General features: G+C 48.3%; 1 protein-coding gene across 2 annotated transcripts in view; it reads right to left on the bottom strand.

Moving 5' to 3' along the window:
- The window catches only part of LOC117520734 (annexin A5-like), a 62,528-nt gene that overhangs the window by 27,840 nt on the left and 13,743 nt on the right, over positions 1-20,945 (bottom strand). For both annotated transcript variants that reach the window (XM_034182038.1, XM_034182037.1), the window contains 2 exons: positions 13,306-13,400; positions 6,890-7,003 (listed from right to left, as the gene is read on the bottom strand). In XM_034182038.1, coding sequence (XP_034037929.1) covers positions 6,890-7,003; positions 13,306-13,400 — 209 coding nt within the window. The remainder of the gene's footprint in view (positions 1-6,889; positions 7,004-13,305; positions 13,401-20,945) is intronic.

The following is a 20,945-nucleotide window of genomic DNA, read 5'->3' as shown; positions in this document are numbered from 1 at the left end:
AGACAGACAGACAGCAGACAGACAGACAGCAGACAGAACCAAGAGACAGCAGACAGACAGAAAGAACAGACAGCAGACAGAACCAAGAGACAGCAGACAGAACCGAAAGACAGCAGACAGACAGCATGCAGACAGACAACAGACTGAACAGACAGACAGCAGACAGAACCAAGAGACAGCAGACAGGACCAACAGACAGCAGACAGACAGAATAAACAGACAGCAGACAGAACCAAGAGACAGCAGACAGAACCGAAAGACAGCAGACAGACAGCATGCAGACAGGCAACAGACAGAACAGACAGACAGACAGACAGCAGACAGACAGAACAGACAGACAGCAGGCAGACAGAGCCAACAGACAGCAGACAGACAGAACAGACAGACAGACTGCAGGCAGACAGACAGCAGGCAAACAGAGCCAACAGACAGCCAGCAGGCAGAACAGACAGACAGACAGCATGCAGACAGAGCCAACAGACAGCAGACAGACAGACAGACAGCATGCAGACAGACAGACAGCAGGCAGACAGACAGAGCCAACAGACAGCCAGCAGGCAGAACAGACAGAACCAACAGACAGCAGATAGACAGAACAGACAGACAGCAGACAGAACAGATAGACAGATTACAGACAGACAGCAGGCAAACAGAACCAAAAAACAGCAGACAGACAGATGGTATTCAGACAGAACAGACAGACAGCAAACAGAAAAGACAGACAGCAGGCAGACAGACTGACAGACAGATGGTATTCAGACAGAACAGACAGACAGCAGACAGAACAGACAGACAACAGGCAAACAGACAGACGGTATTCAGACAGAACAGACAGACAGCAGACAGAACAGACAGACAGGCAGTTTTCTGACAGAACAGACAGACAGCAAACAGAAAAGACAGACAGCAGGCAGACAGACTGACAGACAGATGGTATTCAGACAGAACAGACAGACAGAAAGAACAGACAGCAGACAGAACCAAGACACAGCAGACAGACAGAAAGAACAGACACCAGACAGAACCAAGAGACAGCAGATAGACAGCAGACAGAACCAAGAAAAAGCAGACAGAACCAAAAGACAGCAGACAAAACTGAAAGACAGCAGACAGACAGCATGCAGGCAGACAACAGACAGAACAGACAGACAGACAGACAGCAGACAGACAGACAGCAGACAGAACCAAGAGACAGCAGACAGACAGAAAGAACAGACAGCAGACAGAACCAAGAGACAGCAGACAGAACCGAAAGACAGCAGACAGACAGCATGCAGACAGACAACAGACTGAACAGACAGACAGCAGACAGAACCAAGAGACAGCAGACAGGACCAACAGACAGCAGACAGACAGAATAAACAGACAGCAGACAGAACCAAGAGACAGCAGACAGAACCGAAAGACAGCAGACAGACAGCATGCAGACAGGCAACAGACAGAACAGACAGACAGACAGACAGCAGACAGACAGAACAGACAGACAGACAGCAGGCAGACAGAGCCAACAGACAGCAGACAGACAGAACAGACAGACAGACTGCAGGCAGACAGACAGCAGGCAAACAGAGCCAACAGACAGCCAGCAGGCAGAACAGACAGACAGACAGCATGCAGACAGAGCCAACAGACAGCAGACAGACAGACAGACAGCATGCAGACAGACAGACAGCAGGCAGACAGACAGAGCCAACAGACAGCCAGCAGGCAGAACAGACAGAACCAACAGACAGCAGATAGACAGAACAGACAGACAGCAGACAGAACAGATAGACAGATTACAGACAGACAGCAGGCAAACAGAACCAAAAAACAGCAGACAGACAGATGGTATTCAGACAGAACAGACAGACAGCAAACAGAAAAGACAGACAGCAGGCAGACAGACTGACAGACAGATGGTATTCAGACAGAACAGACAGACAGCAGACAGAACAGACAGACAACAGGCAAACAGACAGACAGGCAGTTTTCTGACAGAACAGACAGACAGCAAACAGAAAAGACAGACAGCAGGCAGACAGACTGACAGACAGATGGTATTCAGACAGAACAGACAGACAGCAGACAGAACAGAGACAGCAGGCAAACAGACAGACGGTATTCAGACAGAACAGACAGACAGCAGACAGAACCAAGAGACAGCAGACAGAACCGAAAGAACAGACAGCAGACAGAACCAACAGACAGCAGACAGAACTGACAGACAGCAGACAGAAAGAACAGACAGCAGACAGACAGAAAGAACAGACAGCAGACAGAACTGACAGACAGCAGACAGAACCGACAGACAGCAGACAGACAGAAAGAACAGACAGCAGACAGAACCAAGAGACAGCAGACAGACAGAAAGAACAGACAGCAGACAGAACCAAAAGGCAGCAGACAGAACCGAAAGACAGCAGACAGACAGCATGCAGACAGACAACAGACAAAACAGACAGACAGCAGACAGACAGAACAGACAGACAGCAGACAGCAGACAGAACTGACAGACAGCAGACAGAAAGAACAGACAGCAGACAGACAGAAAGAACAGACAGCAGACAGAACCAACAGACCGCAGACAGAACTGACAGACAGCAGACAGAAAGAACAGACAGCAGACAGAACTGACAGACAGCAGACAGGACCGACACACAGCAGACAGACAGAAAGAACAGACAGCAGACAGAACCAAGACACAGCAGACAGACAGAAAGAACAGACACCAGACAGAACCAAGAGACAGCAGATAGACAGCAGACAGAACCAAGAAAAAGCAGACAGAACCAAAAGACAGCAGACAGAACTGAAAGACAGCAGACAGACAGCATGCAGGCAGACAACAGACAGAACAGACAGACAGACAGACAGCAGACAGACAGACAGCAGACAGAACCAAGAGACAGCAGACAGACAGAAAGAACAGACAGCAGACAGAACCAAGAGACAGCAGACAGAACCGAAAGACAGCAGACAGACAGCATGCAGACAGACAACAGACTGAACAGACAGACAGCAGACAGAACCAAGAGACAGCAGACAGGACCAACAGACAGCAGACAGACAGAATAAACAGACAGCAGACAGAACCAAGAGACAGCAGACAGAACCGAAAGACAGCAGACAGACAGCATGCAGACAGGCAACAGACAGAACAGACAGACAGACAGACAGCAGACAGACAGAACAGACAGACAGACAGCAGGCAGACAGAGCCAACAGACAGCAGACAGACAGAACAGACAGACAGACTGCAGGCAGACAGACAGCAGGCAAACAGAGCCAACAGACAGCCAGCAGGCAGAACAGACAGACAGCAGGCAAACAGAACCAAAAAACAGCAGACAGACAGACAGATGGTATTCAGACAGAACAGACAGACAGCAAACAGAAAAGACAGACAGCAGGCAGGCAGACTGACGGTATTCAGACAGAACAGACAGACAGCAGACAGAACAGACAGACTGGCAGTTTTCTGACAGAACAGACAGACAGCAAACAGAAAAGACAGACAGCAGTCAGACAGACGGTATTCAGACAGAACAGACAGACAGCAGACAGAACAGACAGACAGCAGGCAAACAGACAGATGGTATTCAGACAGAACAGACAGACAGCAGACAGACAGAAACAACAGACAGCAGACAGAACCAAGAGACAGCAGACAGAACCGAAAGACAGCAGACAGACAGCATGCAGACAGGCAACAGACAGAACAGACAGACAGACAGACAGACAGACAGCAGACAGACAGAACAGCCAGACAGACAGCAGGCAGACAGAGCCAACAGACAGCAGACAGACAGAACAGACAGACAGACTGCAGGCAGACAGACAGCATGCAAACAGAGCCAACAGACAGCAGACAGACAGAACAGACAGACAGCATGCAGACAGACAACAGACAGAACAGACAGCAGACAGACAGAACAGACAGCAGGCAGACAGACAGCAGGCAGACAGAGCCAACAGACAGCCAGCAGGCAGAACAGACAGAACCAACAGACAGCAGATAGACAGAACAGACAGACAGCAGACAGAACAGACAGACAGCAGGCAGAACAGACAGACAGCAGGCAAACAGAACCAAAAAACAGCAGACAGACAGACAGACGGTATTCAGACAGAACAGACAGACAGCAAACAGAAAAGACAGACAGCAGGCAGACAGCATGCAGACAGGCAACAGACAGAACAGACAGACAGACAGACAGACAGACAGCAGACAGACAGAACAGACAGACAGACAGCAGGCAGACAGAGCCAACAGACAGCAGACAGACAGAACAGACAGACAGACTGCAGGCAGACAGACAGCATGCAAACAGAGCCAACAGACAGCAGACAGACAGAACAGACAGACAGACAGCATGCAGACAGACAACAGACAGAACAGACAGCAGACAGACAGAACAGACAGCAGGCAGACAGACAGCAGGCAGACAGAGCCAACAGACAGCCAGCAGGCAGAACAGACAGAACCAACAGACAGCAGATAGACAGAACAGACAGACAGCAGACAGAACAGACAGACAGATTGCAGACAGGCAGCAGGCAGAACAGACAGACAGCAGGCAAACAGAACCAAAAAACAGCAGACAGACAGACAGACGGTATTCAGACAGAACAGACAGACAGCAAACAGAAAAGACAGACAGCAGGCAGACAGACTGACAGACAGATGGTATTCAGACAGAACAGACAGACAGCCGACAGAACAGACAGACAGCAGGCAAACAGACAGACGGTATTCAGACAGAACAGACAGACAGCAGACAGAACAGACCGACAGGCAGTTTTCAGACAGAACAGACAGACAGCAGACAGAACAGACAGACAGCAAACAGAACAGACAGACAGCAAGCAAACAGACAGACGGTATTTAGACACAACAGACAGACAGCAGACAGAACAGACAGCAGGCAAACAGACAGATGGTATTCAGACAGAACAGACAGACAGCAGGCAAACAGCCAGACGATATTCAGACAGAACAGAAAGACAGCAGGCAAACAGCCAGACGATATTCAGACAGAACAGACAGACAGCAGGCAAACACCCAGACAGTATTCAGACAGAGCAGACAGACAGCAGACAGAACAGACAGACGGTATTCAGACAGAACAGACAGACAGCAGACAGAACAGACAGACAGCAGGCAAACAGACAGACGGTATTCAGACACAACAGACAGACAGCAGACAGAACAGACAGACAGCAGGCAAACAGACAGACGATATTCAGACAGAACAGAAAGACAGCAGACAGAACAGAGACAGCAGGCAAACAGACAGACGGTATTCACACAGAACAGACAGACAGCAGACAGAACAGACAGACGGTATTCAGACAGAACAGAAAGACAGCAGACAGAACAGAGACAGCAGGCAAACAGACAGACAGTATTCAGACAGAACAGACAGACGGCAGACAGACAGAACAGACAGACAGCAGGCAGATGGAACAGGCAGACAGTATTCTGACAGAACAGACAGAAAGACCAGACAAAACAGACAGGCGGGACAACAATCCAACTATGGCTGAATCGAGCAGCCGAGGGTGAATGAAAGTGAGAAAATAAGACTGAGGAGATAAGATGTAAGCTTTGTGTAGATGTTACATAGAAGAGACGTGCAATTACAAAATGAATAGACTCAACTAAAAAATGAAGAAAATGATCTGTGTGGTTCAGTCTGACACACCTTCAGGCTGATTCTCTTCTGTAATTAAACTTACAGTACGTGCACATGTGCATGCGTGCACGTGTGCCAGGAATCTTCAGGCTGACTTGTAAATGTTTTGCATATGGAAATATAAATCTGATAATCGATTCATGAGAACACTTTTTAAAGTGACATTTGCATCCTATAAGAGGAATTGGGGTTTATTAATCTTGTCTTCCTCACAGCATGCCCCCCCCCCCCCCCCCAACATTTATGGGCTTGATTGCAAAATATAAAGCGACATGGAATGCCTCATGGCTGTAACATTCCAAACAATCCAGCGAGTCCATGAAGCCTGCAGCGGCAATAGACAGATCCTTGATGTACGCTCAGACACCGTGCTGCATTTTGAAGTGACATGTCATTAATTTATAGCTGTAAGATATATGGAATTATGAATAAAATCTTAATGTAAATTTCTATCTGTGTCAGAATCAAGTCCTGCTATCCAAAAGAAGCAATTTGGTGTTCATCTGTGAAAACAAATATAATCTTTAAAAAAAAACAGTGTTAACCTCTGATCGTTAAAAGAAGTGCAGCAGATACAGATGGAGGTAAGGAAAGTGATTTATGAAAATGACAGAGTGAGGCACACCGAGCACAGCTCCGGTGATAGTGTGCTTCATCTTCTACTTCTGCATTGGTCAGCACAAATCTTTACCACCACAGAACTGTTGGTGGTGCTACACTTTGCATATTACTATGATTAGCCACGTCAGTATCTCTACTTATTTTGGACTTCAAACTAATATTTTTATGTCAAATCAAACAGCTGATATTCCCCAAGTGGGTTTGGAGCTTCTTTTTTTACTTTGATCAGAAAAAAATCTTTGTTCAGTGATGAATTTATGCTTTGTATTTGTTGTCATGAGTGTGTGTGTGTGTGTGTGTGTGTGTGTGTGTGTGTGTGTGTGTGTGTGTGTGTGTGTGTGTGTGTGTGTGTGTATATATATATATATATATATATATATATATATATATATATATATATATATATATATATATATATGTATAGGAAGTCCTACCTATGCAGAGTTCCCCTGCAGTATAATGGAGGTATTGTCAAAGGGAGCATCTTAGAATCAAGGGCTAATCCCCAAATGAGTGGAACTGTGTCAAAGTCAGATGATTTATCCAGCTGTTGATGTCTGGAGTTTGATTTAAGGGTTGATTTGAATTACCTTTAAGCTCTTGTGCAGCTGAGAGGCATCATGTAAGATTGACGGAGTCATCAAGGCCACGATCAGGCTCTCAAACAGCCCACCCAGCTCTGATTTAAGGGCAATGACCAAGTCCTGTGAACAATGAAAACTGTCTCTCAGTAGAACTTAATTCATGGCAAGAAACAGAATAGAAACTGGTCCTCATCTGGACTTGAAGTTGTGACTAATGTTGTGTGGGCCGCCAGAAGAGGAGGTACTGCTGGCCCACCACCAGAGGGCGCCCTGCCTGAAGTGCGGGCTTCAGGTACGAGATGGCGCTGCCGCCTCAGGAACAAGCCCGTGATGACAGCTGTCACCCATCATCCGTGACAGCTGTCACTAATCAACCAACCCACATCTGGAATAAAAGCAGGAAGACACCTCCACCACACTGCCGAGATATCATCTTCATCTAGAGGTAATATCCTCAGCCTTTGTGGTAATACTGAAAATCTGTTTATTGTGAGTGTTTGCAGGAGTACCGGTCCTTTTGTGGAGGCTGTGCAATACTGCACTCTTTTTCCTCTGAGGACGCGCTGCAAGTATTGAGTGAGAGGTGGAGGTGGAATTCCCACCAGGATTGTTGCTGGGTGTTCACACACCCACACTTGACTGTCTTTGCTTTCTGCCAGCAGTACCAGATCCAACACGCTGAGACGGTGGCCACCTGGGGACTTCGGGACTTGGCGGCTCCAGTATTCCTCGGGTTCGGTGGTAGTGGAAATCGTGTGGTTCCGGTTCGTTTCCAGACGGGCATCTCTTATCGTCGAGCCTGCCCACACGACACCTTTATTGATTTACTTTTGCACATTCTGAAATCTGCTGTGTTTGGTTGTGTCATTCACAACAGTAAAGTGTTATAATTTGACTCCTTCCATTGTCCGTTCATTTACGCCCCCTGTTGTGGGTCCGTGTCACTACACTTTCCCAACAGGATATCTCGGCCAGCGTCATGGACTCCGAGGGGCGTCACCAGCCTGTTGAACAGCCAATGGGAGAGCAGGGAGCGCAGGCGTCTGCAGGAGGCGTGATTGGTGAGCTACAGCATATTCTCACCGCCTTTACGGCTCGGATGGATCAAATAGCCGAGCAAAACATCCTCCTGAACCGCAGGGTGGAGGCTCTCTCCGCGCAAGTGGCGGCGAGCGCTCAGGGCGCTGCTGCAGCTCCTCCTCCTGCCAATCCTGTGCTAGATATAAATGTTCCAGTGGTGGTTCAACAACCCCTCCCACCATCCCCTGAAGCATACATGAGCCCTCCTGAGCCGTACGGAGGTTGTGTGGAGACGTGCGCGGACTTTCTTATGCAGTGTTCGCTCGTCTTCGCACAACGTCCCGTCATGTACGCGTCAGACGCAAGCAAAATAGCTTATGTGATCACTCTGCTTCGGGGAGAGGCACGCGCTTGGGCTACAGCGCTTTGGGAGCAAAATTCACGGCTCCTTCACACGTACACTGGGTTTGTGAGGGAGTTCAGAACAGTGTTTGATCACCCTAACAGGGGAGAGACCGCTTCAACTGTGCTGCTGTCAATGAGACAGGGACGCCAGAGCGCCGCCGCTTATGCAGTCTACTTCCGCATCGCGGCTGCGAGGTCCGGCTGGAATAACGCTGCGCTCCACGCCGCCTTTGTAAACAGACTGTCGTCAGTCCTAAAGGAGCACCTAGTGGCCAAGGATGAACCGCGGGAATTAGATGGGCTTATTGATCTCGTTATACGGTTAGACAATCGGTTGGAGGAACGCCATCGGGAACGAGACGAAGGACGTGGCCGGGCGCGTGCCGTCCCTCTTCCTTCCGGGTCTGAGAAAGGTCCGCCCTTCCCACGCTTCCTGGCCTCTACGTCCCATGGGGCGACAGCTCCCCCTGCTGACGAAGCTATGGACACGAGCAGGGCCACATTTAGACCACCTAATAGACAGAGGAGGTTTCCACACGGGGCGTGTTTTGTTTGTGGCTCAATGGAGCATCAATTGAGCAATTGCCCCGAACGGTTAAACACCAACGCCCGCCCCTAGAAACTGGGCTTAGGGTGGGCCAAGAAATTCACGTGGGACACACACATATTGCCACACGGCTCCCAGTTACAATCCTTAGCGGGGATTTAACCCTTCAGGCCTCAGCACTGGTAGACACAGGGTCAGAAGGGAATCTGCTAGACAGCAGATGGGCCAGGGAGGTAGGGCTCCCTCTGGTGGCGCTACCTACACCATTGCAGGTGCGAGCACTAGATGGCACCCTACTCCTTTTACTCACACACAAGACACCACCAGTAACTCTGGTAGTGTCAGGGAATCATAGGGAGGAGATTGAGTTTTTTGTGACTCCTTCTACCTCCCGTGTGATTCTGGTGTTCCCCTGGATGTTGAAACACAATCCCCGGATTGATTGGCTGTCCAGGGTGGTGGTACAGTGGAGCGAGACCTGCCATCGGATGTGTTTGGGATCCTCGGTTCCTCCCGGTTCCCAGGCTAAGGAGCAGGTCAAAGTTCCCCCCAATCTGTCGGCGGTGCCAGTTGAGTACCACGATCTTGCTGACGTTTTTAGCAAGGATCGGGCACTCACTCTTCCCCCTCATCGTCCATACGATTGTGCCATCAATTTGTTGCCAGGTGTGGAGTTCCCGTCCAGCAGGCTGTACAACCTCTCCCGACCTGAGCGCGAATCAATGGAGACCTACATCCGGGACTCCTTGGCTGCCGGGTTGATCCGTAACTCCACCTCTCCGATGGGAGCAGGTTTCTTTTTTGTGGGAAAAAAGATGGCGGTCTTCGTCCATGCATTGATTACTGGGGGCTGAACGAGATCACGGTTCGCAACCGATACCCGTTGCCTTTATTAGATTCAGTGTTCACCCCCCTGCATGGAGCCAAAATCTTCACAAAGTTGGATCTTAGGAACGCATACCACCTAGTTCGGATCCGGAAGGGAGACGAATGGAAGACGGCATTTAACACCCCGTTAGGTCATTTTGAGTACCTGGTCATGCCGTTCGGCCTCACTAACGCCCCCGCGATGTTCCAAGCTTTGGTTAATGACGTCTTGCGGGACTTCCTGCACCGATTCGTCTTCGTATACCTGGATGATATACTCATCTTTTCTCCGGACCCTGAGACCCATGTACGGCATGTACGTCAGGTCCTGCAGCGGTTGTTGGAGAACCGGCTGTTTGTGAAGGGCGAGAAGTGTGAGTTCCACCACACTTCTTTGTCCTTCCTGGGGTTTATCATCTCCTCCAACTCCGTCGCCCCGGATCCGGCCAAGGTCGCAGCAGTGAGAGACTGGCCCCAACCTACGAGCCGTAGGAAGCTGCAACAGTTCCTCGGCTTCGCAAATTTCTACAGGAGGTTCATTAAGGGGTATAGTCAGGTAGTTAGCCCCCTGACGACCCTGACCTCACCAAACGTTCCCTTCACTTGGTCGGATCGGTGCGAAGCCGCGTTTAGGGAGTTGAAATGCCGGTTCTCGACTGCACCGGTCTTGGTGCAGCCCGATCCTAGTCGCCAGTTTGTGGTTGAAGTGGACGCCTCTGACTCAGGGATAGGAGCCGTGCTATCCCAGAGCGGAGAAACCGATAAGGTTCTTCACCCGTGTGCCTATTTTTCCCGCAGGTTGACCCCAGCAGAGCGGAACTATGACGTGGGCAATCGAGAGCTCCTTGCGGTGAAAGAGGCTCTTGAGGAGTGGAGACACATGCTGGAGGGAGCGTCAGTGCCTTTCACGGTTTTCACGGACCACCGGAACCTGGAGTATATCAGGACCGCCAAGCGACTGAACCCCAGGCAAGCCCGCTGGTCACTGTTTTTCGGCCGTTTTCACTTCCGGATCACCTACCGCCCCGGGACCAAGAACCAAAGATCAGATGCCCTGTCCCGGGTGCATGAACGGGAAGTCAAGACAGAGCTGTCGGATCCACCGGAACCCATTCTACCGGAGTCCACTATCGTGGCTACCCTGACCTGGGACGTGGAGAAGACCGTCCAGGAGGCCCTGGCATGGAGCCCGGATCCCGGAACAGGACCGAAAGACAGGTTGTACGTCCCACCAGAGGCCAGAGCTGCTGTTCTGGACTTCTGTCACGGGTCCAAGCTCTCCTGCCACCCAGGGGTGCGTAGGACCATGGCAGTGGTCCGGCAGCAGTTCTGGTGGGCCTCCCTGGAGACTGATGTCCGGGCTTACATCCAGGCCTGCACCACCTGCGCCAGGGGCAAGGCGGACCACCAGAAGGCACAGGGACTCCTACAGCCACTTCCTGTGCCTCACCGCCCCTGGTCCCACATCGGTCTGGATTTTGTCACGGGCCTCCCGCCGTCCCGGGGACACACCACCATCCTCACGATAGTGGACCGATTCTCCAAGGCGGCCCACTTCGTGGCCCTCCCGAAGCTCCCGTTGGCCCAGGAGACGGCGGATCTCCTGGTCCGCCATGTCGTCCGGCTGCATGGGATACCAACAGACATCATTTCGGATCGCGGTCCCCAGTTCTCCTCGCAGGTGTGGAGAAGTTTCTGCCGGGAACTGGGGGCCACCGTAAGCCTCTCGTCTGGGTATCACCCACAGACTAACGGACAGGTCGAACGGGCCAACCAGAAGTTGGAGCAAGCCCTTAGGTGCACGACCTCCACACACCCGACGGCTTGGAGTGAACATCTGGCCTGGATCGAGTACGCTCATAACAGCCAAGTGTCCTCTGCCACCGGCCTCTCCCTGTTCGAGGTGTGTCTGGGGTACCAACCCCCTTTGTTTCCTTTGGTGGAGGGAGAGGTCGGTGTGCCCTCGGTCCAGGCCCACCTGCGGAGATGCCGTCGGGTGTGGCGCACCGCCCGTTCGGCCTTGTTGAGGGCCCGGACGAGGGCTAAAGCCCATGCAGACCGTCGACGGTCCCCGGCCTCCGCATACCAGCCCGGGCAGGAGGTATGGCTTTCCACTAAGGACATTCCACTCCAGGTCGAGTCCCCCAAGCTAAAAGACCGCTTCATTGGACCCTTCCCCATCCTGAAGGTCCTCAGTCCTACCGCAGTGAGGCTCCAACTCCCCGCCTCACTGCGGATCCATCCGGTTTTCCATGTCTCCCGAATCAAGCCGCATCACACCTCACCCCTCTGTGCACCCGGTCCGGCGCCGCCTCCTGCCCGTATTATCGACGGGGAGCTGGCTTGGACAGTTCGCCGGCTCTTGGACGTCCGTCGAATGGGCCGGGGCTTTCAGTATTTGGTGGACTGGGAGGGGTATGGACCCGAAGAACGCTCCTGGGTGAAGAGGAGCTTCATCCTGGACCCGGCCCTCCTGGCCGATTTCTATCGTCGCCACCCGAACAAGCCTGGTCGGGCGCCAGGAGGCGCCCGTTGAGGGGGGGTCCTGTTGTATGGGCTGCCAGAAGAGGAGGTACTGCTGGCCCACCACCAGAGGGCGCCCTGCCTGAAGTGCGGGCTTCAGGCACGAGATGGCGCTGCCGCCTCAGGAACAAGCCGTGATGACAGCTGTCACCCATCATCCGTGACAGCTGTCACTAATCAACCAACCCACATCTGGAATAAAAGCAGGAAGACACCTCCACCACACTGCCGAGATATCATCTTCATCTAGAGGTAATATCCTCAGCCTTTGTGGTAATACTGAAAATCTGTTTATTGTGAGTGATTGCAGGAGTACCGGTCCTTTTGTGGAGGCTGTGCAATACTGCACTCTTTTTCCTCTGAGGACACGCTGCAAGTATTGAGTGAGAGGTGGAGGTGGAATTCCCACCAGGATTGTTGCTGGGTGTTCACACACCCACACTTGACTGTCTTTGCTTTCTGCCAGCAGTACCAGATCCGACACGCTGAGACGGTGGCCACCTGGGGACTTCGGGACTTGGCGGCTCCAGTATTCCTCGGGTTTGGTGGTAGTGGAAATCGTGTGGTTCCGGTTCGTTTCCAGACGGGCGTCTCTTATCGTCGAGCCTGCCCACACGACACCTTTATTGATTGACTTTTGCACATTCTGAAATCTGCTGTGTTTGGTTGTGTCATTCACAACAGTAAAGTGTTATAATTTGACTCCTTCCATTGTCCATTCATTTACGCCCCCTGTTGTGGGTCCGTGTCACTACACTTTCCCAACAACTAAATCTGCACATTTCCATATTTATTTTGAAATGGTAATCATTGTGTGTTATTAGAAGGATTTTTTTTGTCTTATGATTCAAAAGGTGACAGTGACAAAAAAAAAATAAAAAACACTTTTTGGATCCTCATTCTGGTTGAAGCAAATACCATAAAATTCAAAGCAGCAAATAAATAAATTTCTAAAGGTTAATGAACACCAACAAAGTGACATCATCAGCATAAGGACAGAGAAAGAGCATTTGAATATGAGTTTATGGGCTGGCAGAAGTCATCAGCTGAGTTTTGTTACCTTTCCATAGGCCTTTTTGTACGCTGCTTTAATTTGCTGGCGTTGATCGTTGCTGCGACTGGTCAGAAGCATGAGGATGGCATCTTCATCCGTACCTGCTCCACAGATCATATACTAATGAGCCAATGAGGAATAAAGGTCAGCGTTTTTAATTAAAAATGTAAACCTGTAAAGTTTTATTCTGTTTGTGCCTGACATCTGCAGGAACAAGCTCTTAGTAAAAACATGACAAGTTTGCAATGGAACCCAAAATGACAAATTGAAGCAAGAGTGTACTAATTGTGTCCCTGACCCGGGAAAGTGTGCAGCAGTACACTGAGACAACATATTAGCTTCCAAAAGAAAGCTTTCAAAGCATTTTGAAGTAGCAGCTATAACAGACACACTGAGTCCTTATTTAAGAAGGCTAAACTTCATCTTTTTTAAGTCCTAATAATTCTGAAATGACTGACTGTGTTGTGTAATGAAAATGGATGTAACTTTTCATTTTTTCTGATTATGTTATGAAGTTGTCAATAAAATTTATCTATCATTACACCAGGTGGCAGTAAAAGACATTTGCAGCAGTAACAGCGCCACCTAGTGTATACTGAAGTATGATGGGAATGACAGATCATAATAAATTATGAGAATGCACGAAATTCAAGGCAAAACTGGAAAGAAAGTGTAATTAAAAACATGCTGACATTTGTTTGCAATAATTAAGAAGCAATGCTTTCACAAAACTATACTGTTTTTATGCATTTGGGGGAGCTCTGCCCCAGTGCTATTTTTGGCATTGAAATGGGCCATCTGGTGGAAATTGGCGGTATATCACAGTTCTAATTAACCGCAAAATTTGGGCAATTTGCGGGGATTTGTGAAACAGACATGAGGATATGGGAAGATCGAGAGCGTAGAGATGATGTGTGAGGTGAGCAGATCCAGAGAACACTGAGGACAAAAATGGGACCACCACGCTTAGTACGGATATAGATAAAAAAAATAAATAAATAAGAAATTACGTGTACGAGGTCTGTTAGAAAAGTAACTGACCTTTTTATTTTTTGCAAAAACCATATGGATTTGAATCACGTGTGATTGCATCAGCCAAGCTTGAACCTTTGTGCACATGCGTGAGTTTTTTCACGCCTGTTGGTTGCGTCATTCGCCTGTGAGCGGCTTTGTGTGAGCAGTGGTCCACCCCTCTCGTCGGATTTTTATTGCGAATAAATGTCTGAACGATTTGGAGCTTTGCTGCATCAAATTTTTCCAGAAACTGTGAGAGACCTCCAGGTGGACACCATTCGGAAAATTCATCTGGCATTCAGTGACGATTTTATGGGGATTTCACAGATTAAGGAGTGCTCCAGCAGGTTTAAAGACCGCCCACAGCATCTGAGAGTGCGGCGCACTCTCAGCGCCGATCGACAGGCTGAATCAACCAGATCATTTCCAAGGTGAAGGCTTTGTTGATCCGGGACGTCGTCTGACTTTCACAAAAAAAGGCAGAAGGCGTGGACATCAGTACTTTTTCGGCACATTCCACTGTTACAGGAGTTTTTTTCATGGAAAGAGGAGCGGAGGGATGCGCCACTGTGCCGCTCCTGGCGCGGCACAAAACCACCTCCATGTTGGTCTCACAGGACGGCTTTTAGATGGCTCAGACGGTTTTCGGTTGCTTTTCAGTCGTGTGAATATCTGAGAAATTGTGCATGAGCTGGACATGCCCCAACATGTCCTATGAGGCTTCATCACGGCATTGCTTTGCGCCATGCGGAAACGTCCCGACGCGCGGAATTCCTCCGCACGTCTGTCTCAATGTGCCGAAAAAGTGCTGATGTCCACGTCTTCCGCAATTTCTGTGCTAGTCAGAGGACGTCCCGTATCAACACAGCGTCCAGTTTAGAAATGAATGGCACATTCCACTGTTACAGGAGTTTTTGTCATGGAAAGAGGAGCGGAGGAATTCTGCGCGTTGCGGCGGAGCCGCATGGCGCAAAGCAACGCCGTGATGAAGTTCACAGGACATGATGGGGCATGTCCGGCTCATGCACAATTTCTCGGATACTCACATGACTGAAAAGCCACCGAAAACCACCTGAGCCATCTGAAAGCTGTCCTGTGAGACCAACACGGAGGTGGTTTTGTGCCGCGCCATGAGTGGCACGGTGGCACATCCCTCCGCTCCTCTTTCCATGAAAAAAACTCCTGTAACAGTGGAATGTGCCGAAAAAGTGCTGATGTCCACGCCTTCTGCCTTTTTTTGTGGAAGTCAGACGACGTCTTGGATCAACAAAGCCTTCACGTTGGAATTGATCTGGTTGTTTCAGTGGGGTGTCAGCCTGTCGATCAGCGCTCGGAGTGCGCCGCGCTCTCAGCAGCTGTGGGTGGTCTTTAAACCGGCTGGAGCACTCCTTAATCTGTGTAACCCCATAAAATCGTCGCTGAAAGCCATATGAATTTTCCAAATGGTGTCCACCTGAAGGTCTCTCACAGTTTCTGGAAAAAGTTGATGCAGCAAAGCTCCAAATCATTCAGACATTTATTCGCAATAAAAATCCGACGAGAGGGGTGGACCACTGCTCACACAAAACCTGCTCACAGGCGAATGACGCAACCGACAGGCGTGAAAAAACTCACACATGCGCACGAAGGTTCAAGCTTGGCTGATGTAATCACACGTGGTTCAAATCCATATGGTTTTTGCAAACAATAAAAAGGTTGGATACTTTTCTAACAGTCCTCGTACGTAAGTATTCACACCCTTTGCTCAGTACTTTGTTGAAGCACCTTTGGCAGCAATTACAACCTCAAGTCTTCTTGAATATGATGCCACAAGCTTGGTGCATCTATCTTTGAGCAGTTTAACCCATTCCTCTTTGCAGCACCTCTCAAGCTCCATCAGGTTGAATGGGGAGTGTCAGTGCACAGCAATTTTCAGCTCTCTCCAGAGATGTTCAATCAGATTCAGGTCTGGGCTCTGGCTGGACCACTCAAGGACATTCACAGAGTTGTCCTGAAGCCACTCCTTTGATATCTTGGCTGTGTGTTTAGGGTCATTGTCCTGCTGAAAGATGAACCGTTGCTCCAGTCTGCGGTCCAGAGCGCTCTGGAGCAGGTTTTCATCCAGGATGTCTCTGTACATTGCTGCATTCATCTCTCCCCCAATCCTGACTAGTCTCCCGGGTCCTGCCGCTGAAAAACATCTCCACAGCATGATGCTGCCACCACCATGCTTCACTGCAGGGATGGTGCCTGGTTTCCTCCAAACATGATGCCTGGCATTCACGCCAAAGAGTTCAGTCTTTGTCTCATCAGACCAGAGAATTTTGTTTCTCATGGTCTGAGAGTCCTTCGGGTGCCTTTTGGGAAACTCCAGGTGGGCTGCCATGTGCCCTTTACTGAGGAGTGGCTTCCGTCTGGCCACTCTACCATACAGACCTGATTGGTGGATTGCTGCAGGAATCCATCAATGTTGGCGCTGGAACTAGAGCTGGAGGAATGCTGGAGCTGTAACAGAGTGACCATTGGGTTCTTGGTCACCTCTCTGACTAAGGTCCTTCTCCCCTGATCGCCCATAGACTCTACGCAGAGTCCTGGTGGATCCGAACTTCTTCCATTTATGGATGACTGAGGCCACGGTGATCATTGGGACCTTCAAAACAGTAGAAATGTTTCTGTACCCTTCTCCAGATTTGTGCCTTGAGACAACCCTGTATTGGAGGTCTACATACAATTCCTTAGATTTCATACTTGGTTTGTGATCTGACATGCACTGTCAACTGTGGGACCTCATATGTAGACAGGTGTGTGCCTTTCCAAATCATGTCCAATTAACTGAATTTACCCCAGACGGACTCCAATTAAGCTGTAGAAACATCTCAAGGATGATCAGTGGAAACAGGATGCACTTGAGCTCAATTTTGAGCTTCATTACAAACAGTGTGAATACTTACGTACATGTGATTTCTTTGGGGTTTTTTTTTATTTTTAATAAATTTGCAAAAATCTAAAAAAAATGTTTTTTTCACATTATCATTATGGGGTATTATGTGCAGAATTTTGAGGGAAAAATGAATTTCACCCATTTTCGAATAAGGGTGTAATATAAAATGTGAAAAAGTGAAGCGCTGTGAATACTTTCTAGATGCACCGTACACACATTGAGCAATATAATGAAATTACTAGGTTACACACCAACACCACACACCACAATTTATGCATGCATTCAAATAAAATTTATATAAGCAGTATTAAGCACATAAATGTATCGTTATCATGATATGCATCACGTATTGAGTGTCTAATAATACATATAGCCCTACTGTTGCGTAGTCTTAACTTACAACCCCATTTCCAATGAAGCTGGGACATTGTGTGAAATGTAAATGCAAACAGAATACAATGATTTGCAAATCCTCTTCAACCTATATTAAACTGAATACACCACAAAGACAAGATATTTAATGTTCAAACTGATCAACGTTATTGTTTTTGCGCAAATATTTGCTTATTGTTAAATGGATGCCTGCAACACATTTAAAAAAAGCTGGGACAGTGATATGTTTACCACTGTGTTACATCACATTTCCTTCTAACAACACTGAATAAGCATTTGGGAACTGAAGACACTAATTGTGAGTATCATGATTGGGTATAAAAGGAGCATCCCCAAAAGTCTCAGTCATTCATAAGCAAAGATGGCGTGAGGGTCACCACTTTGTGAACAACTGCATGAAAAAAAAGATAGTCCAACAGTTTAAGAACAATGTTTATCAATGTTCAATTGCAAGGAATTTAGGGATTCTATCATAATATAATCAGAAGATTCAGAGAATCTGGAGAACTTTCTACACGTAAGCGGCAAGGCGAAAACCAACATTGAATGCCCGTGACCTTCGATCCCTCAGACAGCAACGCATTAAAAACCGACATCATTGTGTAAAGGATCTTACTGCGTGGGCTCAGGAACACTTCAGAAAACCATTGTCAGTTAAAATAGTTTGTCGCTACATCTACAAGTGCAAGTTAAAACTCTACCATGCAAAGTGAAAGCCATACATCAACAACATCCAGAAACGCCACCACCTTCTCTGGGCTCGAGCTCAATTGAAATGGATAGACGCAAAGAGGAAAAGTGTGCTGTGGTTTGATGAGTCCATATTTCAAATTGTTTTTGGAAATCATGGACGTCATGTCCTCCGGACAAAAGAGGAAAAAGACCATCCAGATTGTTACCAGCGCAAAGTTCAAAAGCCAGGATCTGTGATGGTATGGGGGTGTGTTAGTGCCCATGGCATGTGCAACTTACACATCTGTGATGGCACCATCAATGCTGAAAGGTACATCCAGCTTATTTCAGGTCAACGAAGTCCGATTCACCAAAGCTGAGAAACTGGAGAGGACCATCAATTCCTACATTAAGAAATGGCTTGGACTCCCGCGATGCCTCAGCAGTGTTGGCTTGTATGGACATGGTGCTTTGGAACTGCCTGTGTCCAGCCTCAATGAAGAATATAAGTGCGCTAAAGCAAGACTGAACATGACTCTGACCGAGTCTCAGGATGCAGCAATACGAACATTTGCACCCAGATTAGCAACTGGTAGGAAATGGACCCCAGCAGAGGCCGTGCAGCAAGCAAAATCTGCTCTCAGGCACAGAGACATCGTGGGGCAAGTACAACATGGAACAACAGGACTTGGATTTGGTGCAAGCCGACCAACTTGGCATAAGGCTACACCCATTGAGAGAAGGAAGCTAGTGGTTGAGGAAATTCAGTGACAAGAGGAGGCAGAAAGGAGTGCAATGGCAGTCTCACAGGCCAAACAAGGAAAATGGACCAGGTGGGAAAACCTAGAACATCGGAAGCTCACATGGAGAGATATTTGGGAGATGGAGGAAAGTAGACTTAGTTTCATCATCAGAGCTGTCTATGATATTCTTCCAACTCCCAAAAATCTTCACCAGTGGAGAGGAGAAGATCTCTCGTGTGCTCTGCCAAACACCAGCAACATTGAGGCACATCCTAATTGGGTGCAAAACCAGCCTGTCCCAAGGCCGTTAAACCTGGAGGCATAATTGGGTCTTGCGCCAGCTAGCCAGCATCCTTGAAGGAAAGAGAAATGCCATCAATGCCCTCCCTCCTCTGACGCATGGACCTCCAAACACCACCCGCTTTGTGAGAACAGGAGAACGTCGACCTAAAACATTGGCAAGAGCGAACACCTCCCTCCTTGACCCCGCCTGAGACTGGCAAATGCAGGTTGACCTTGGTCACAAACTCGTCTTTCCAACAGAGATAGTATCAACTACTCTCAGGCCAGACCTAATCCTGTGGTCAACCTCTCAACAACTCCTATACATTCTGGAGTAAACGGTACCTTGGGAAGCTGCTATTGAAGAGGCATACGAGCGAAAACATCTGAGGTAGGCTGAATTAGCAGCCCAGGCAGAACAGCGCAACTGGATTACCAAGGTGTTTCCTTTAGAAGTTGGTTGCAGAAGGCTTGTTGCCAAAATCAAAACCAGGTACCGAAGAAGATGGGAGTGAAAGGACATGCCTTGGCCAAGCAGTGTAGGCACTTTCAGAGGCGGCGGAGCAAAGCAGCAGTTGGCTGTGGTTGAAAAGGAAAGATAATAACTGGGCTATGAGATGACTGGTGCGGGGTAGAGACAGAGGGGTCACACCTGGGATGAAGGGTGCCCATCTAATAACCCCAATGATGTTGACACCCCTCTCCCACTCCAGATACGAAGTAAGAAGCTGTGTTGATGATTCATTCAAGGGATTGTTACATCAAGTCCTTTAAGATTTAATAACAGCAAGACAGTGTCAAGCCACATTCTGCACGTGTTACAACAGCGTGGCTTCGTAGTAAAAGAGTGCAGGTACTAGACTGGCCTGCCTGCAGTCCAGACTTGTCACCCATTGAAAATGTGTGGCGCATTATGAAGTGCAAAATACGGCAACGGAGACCCCGGACTGTTGAACAACTGAAGTCGTACATCAAGCAAGAATGGGAAAGAATTCCACCTACAAAGTTTCAACAATTAGTGTCCTCAGTTCCCAAACACTTATTGAGTGTTGTTAGAAAGAAAGGTGATATAACACAGTGGTAAACATACCACTGTCCCAACGTTTTTGAAATGTGTTGCAGGCATCCATTTCAAAATGAGCAAATATTTGCACAAAACAATAAAGTTTATCAGTTTGAAGATTAAATATCTTGTCTTTGTGGTGTATTCAATTGAATATAGGTTGAAGAGGATTTGCAAGTCATTGTATTTTGTATTTATTTACATTTTACCCAATGCCCCAACTTCATTGGAATTGGGTTTGTATTATTCACCACTGGCGTTCCTGCGGTCTTTAAAATTGCTGTGGTCATATCTCTCCACTTGGTTCCATCAGTACCTTTTTCTAATTTATGGTTTCCAATGAAAACTCTTGAGAAAGTGATGTATAAATGAAATTCTTACATATATGTTTGAGGATGATCTTTTTGAATGTCTGAACAATCTTTTAGATGACTATTAAGAAAGACTTTGAAAAAGATCCACAAGTCAAGGAGGGGTTAGAATTTTCCCTATTGTTTCACCCTATTGTATTTTTTTTTCTATTTTTCTACTATTTTCTACTTCTTCCTGCTCCTCTGTT

The sequence above is a fragment of the Thalassophryne amazonica genome, chromosome 11 (genome assembly GCF_902500255.1).
Source record: "Thalassophryne amazonica chromosome 11, fThaAma1.1, whole genome shotgun sequence".
Taxonomy (NCBI): Eukaryota; Metazoa; Chordata; class Actinopteri; order Batrachoidiformes; family Batrachoididae; genus Thalassophryne; species Thalassophryne amazonica.
The sequence above is the reverse complement of the archived record's forward strand: the minus strand, read 5'-3'. Positions and strand labels throughout refer to the sequence as shown.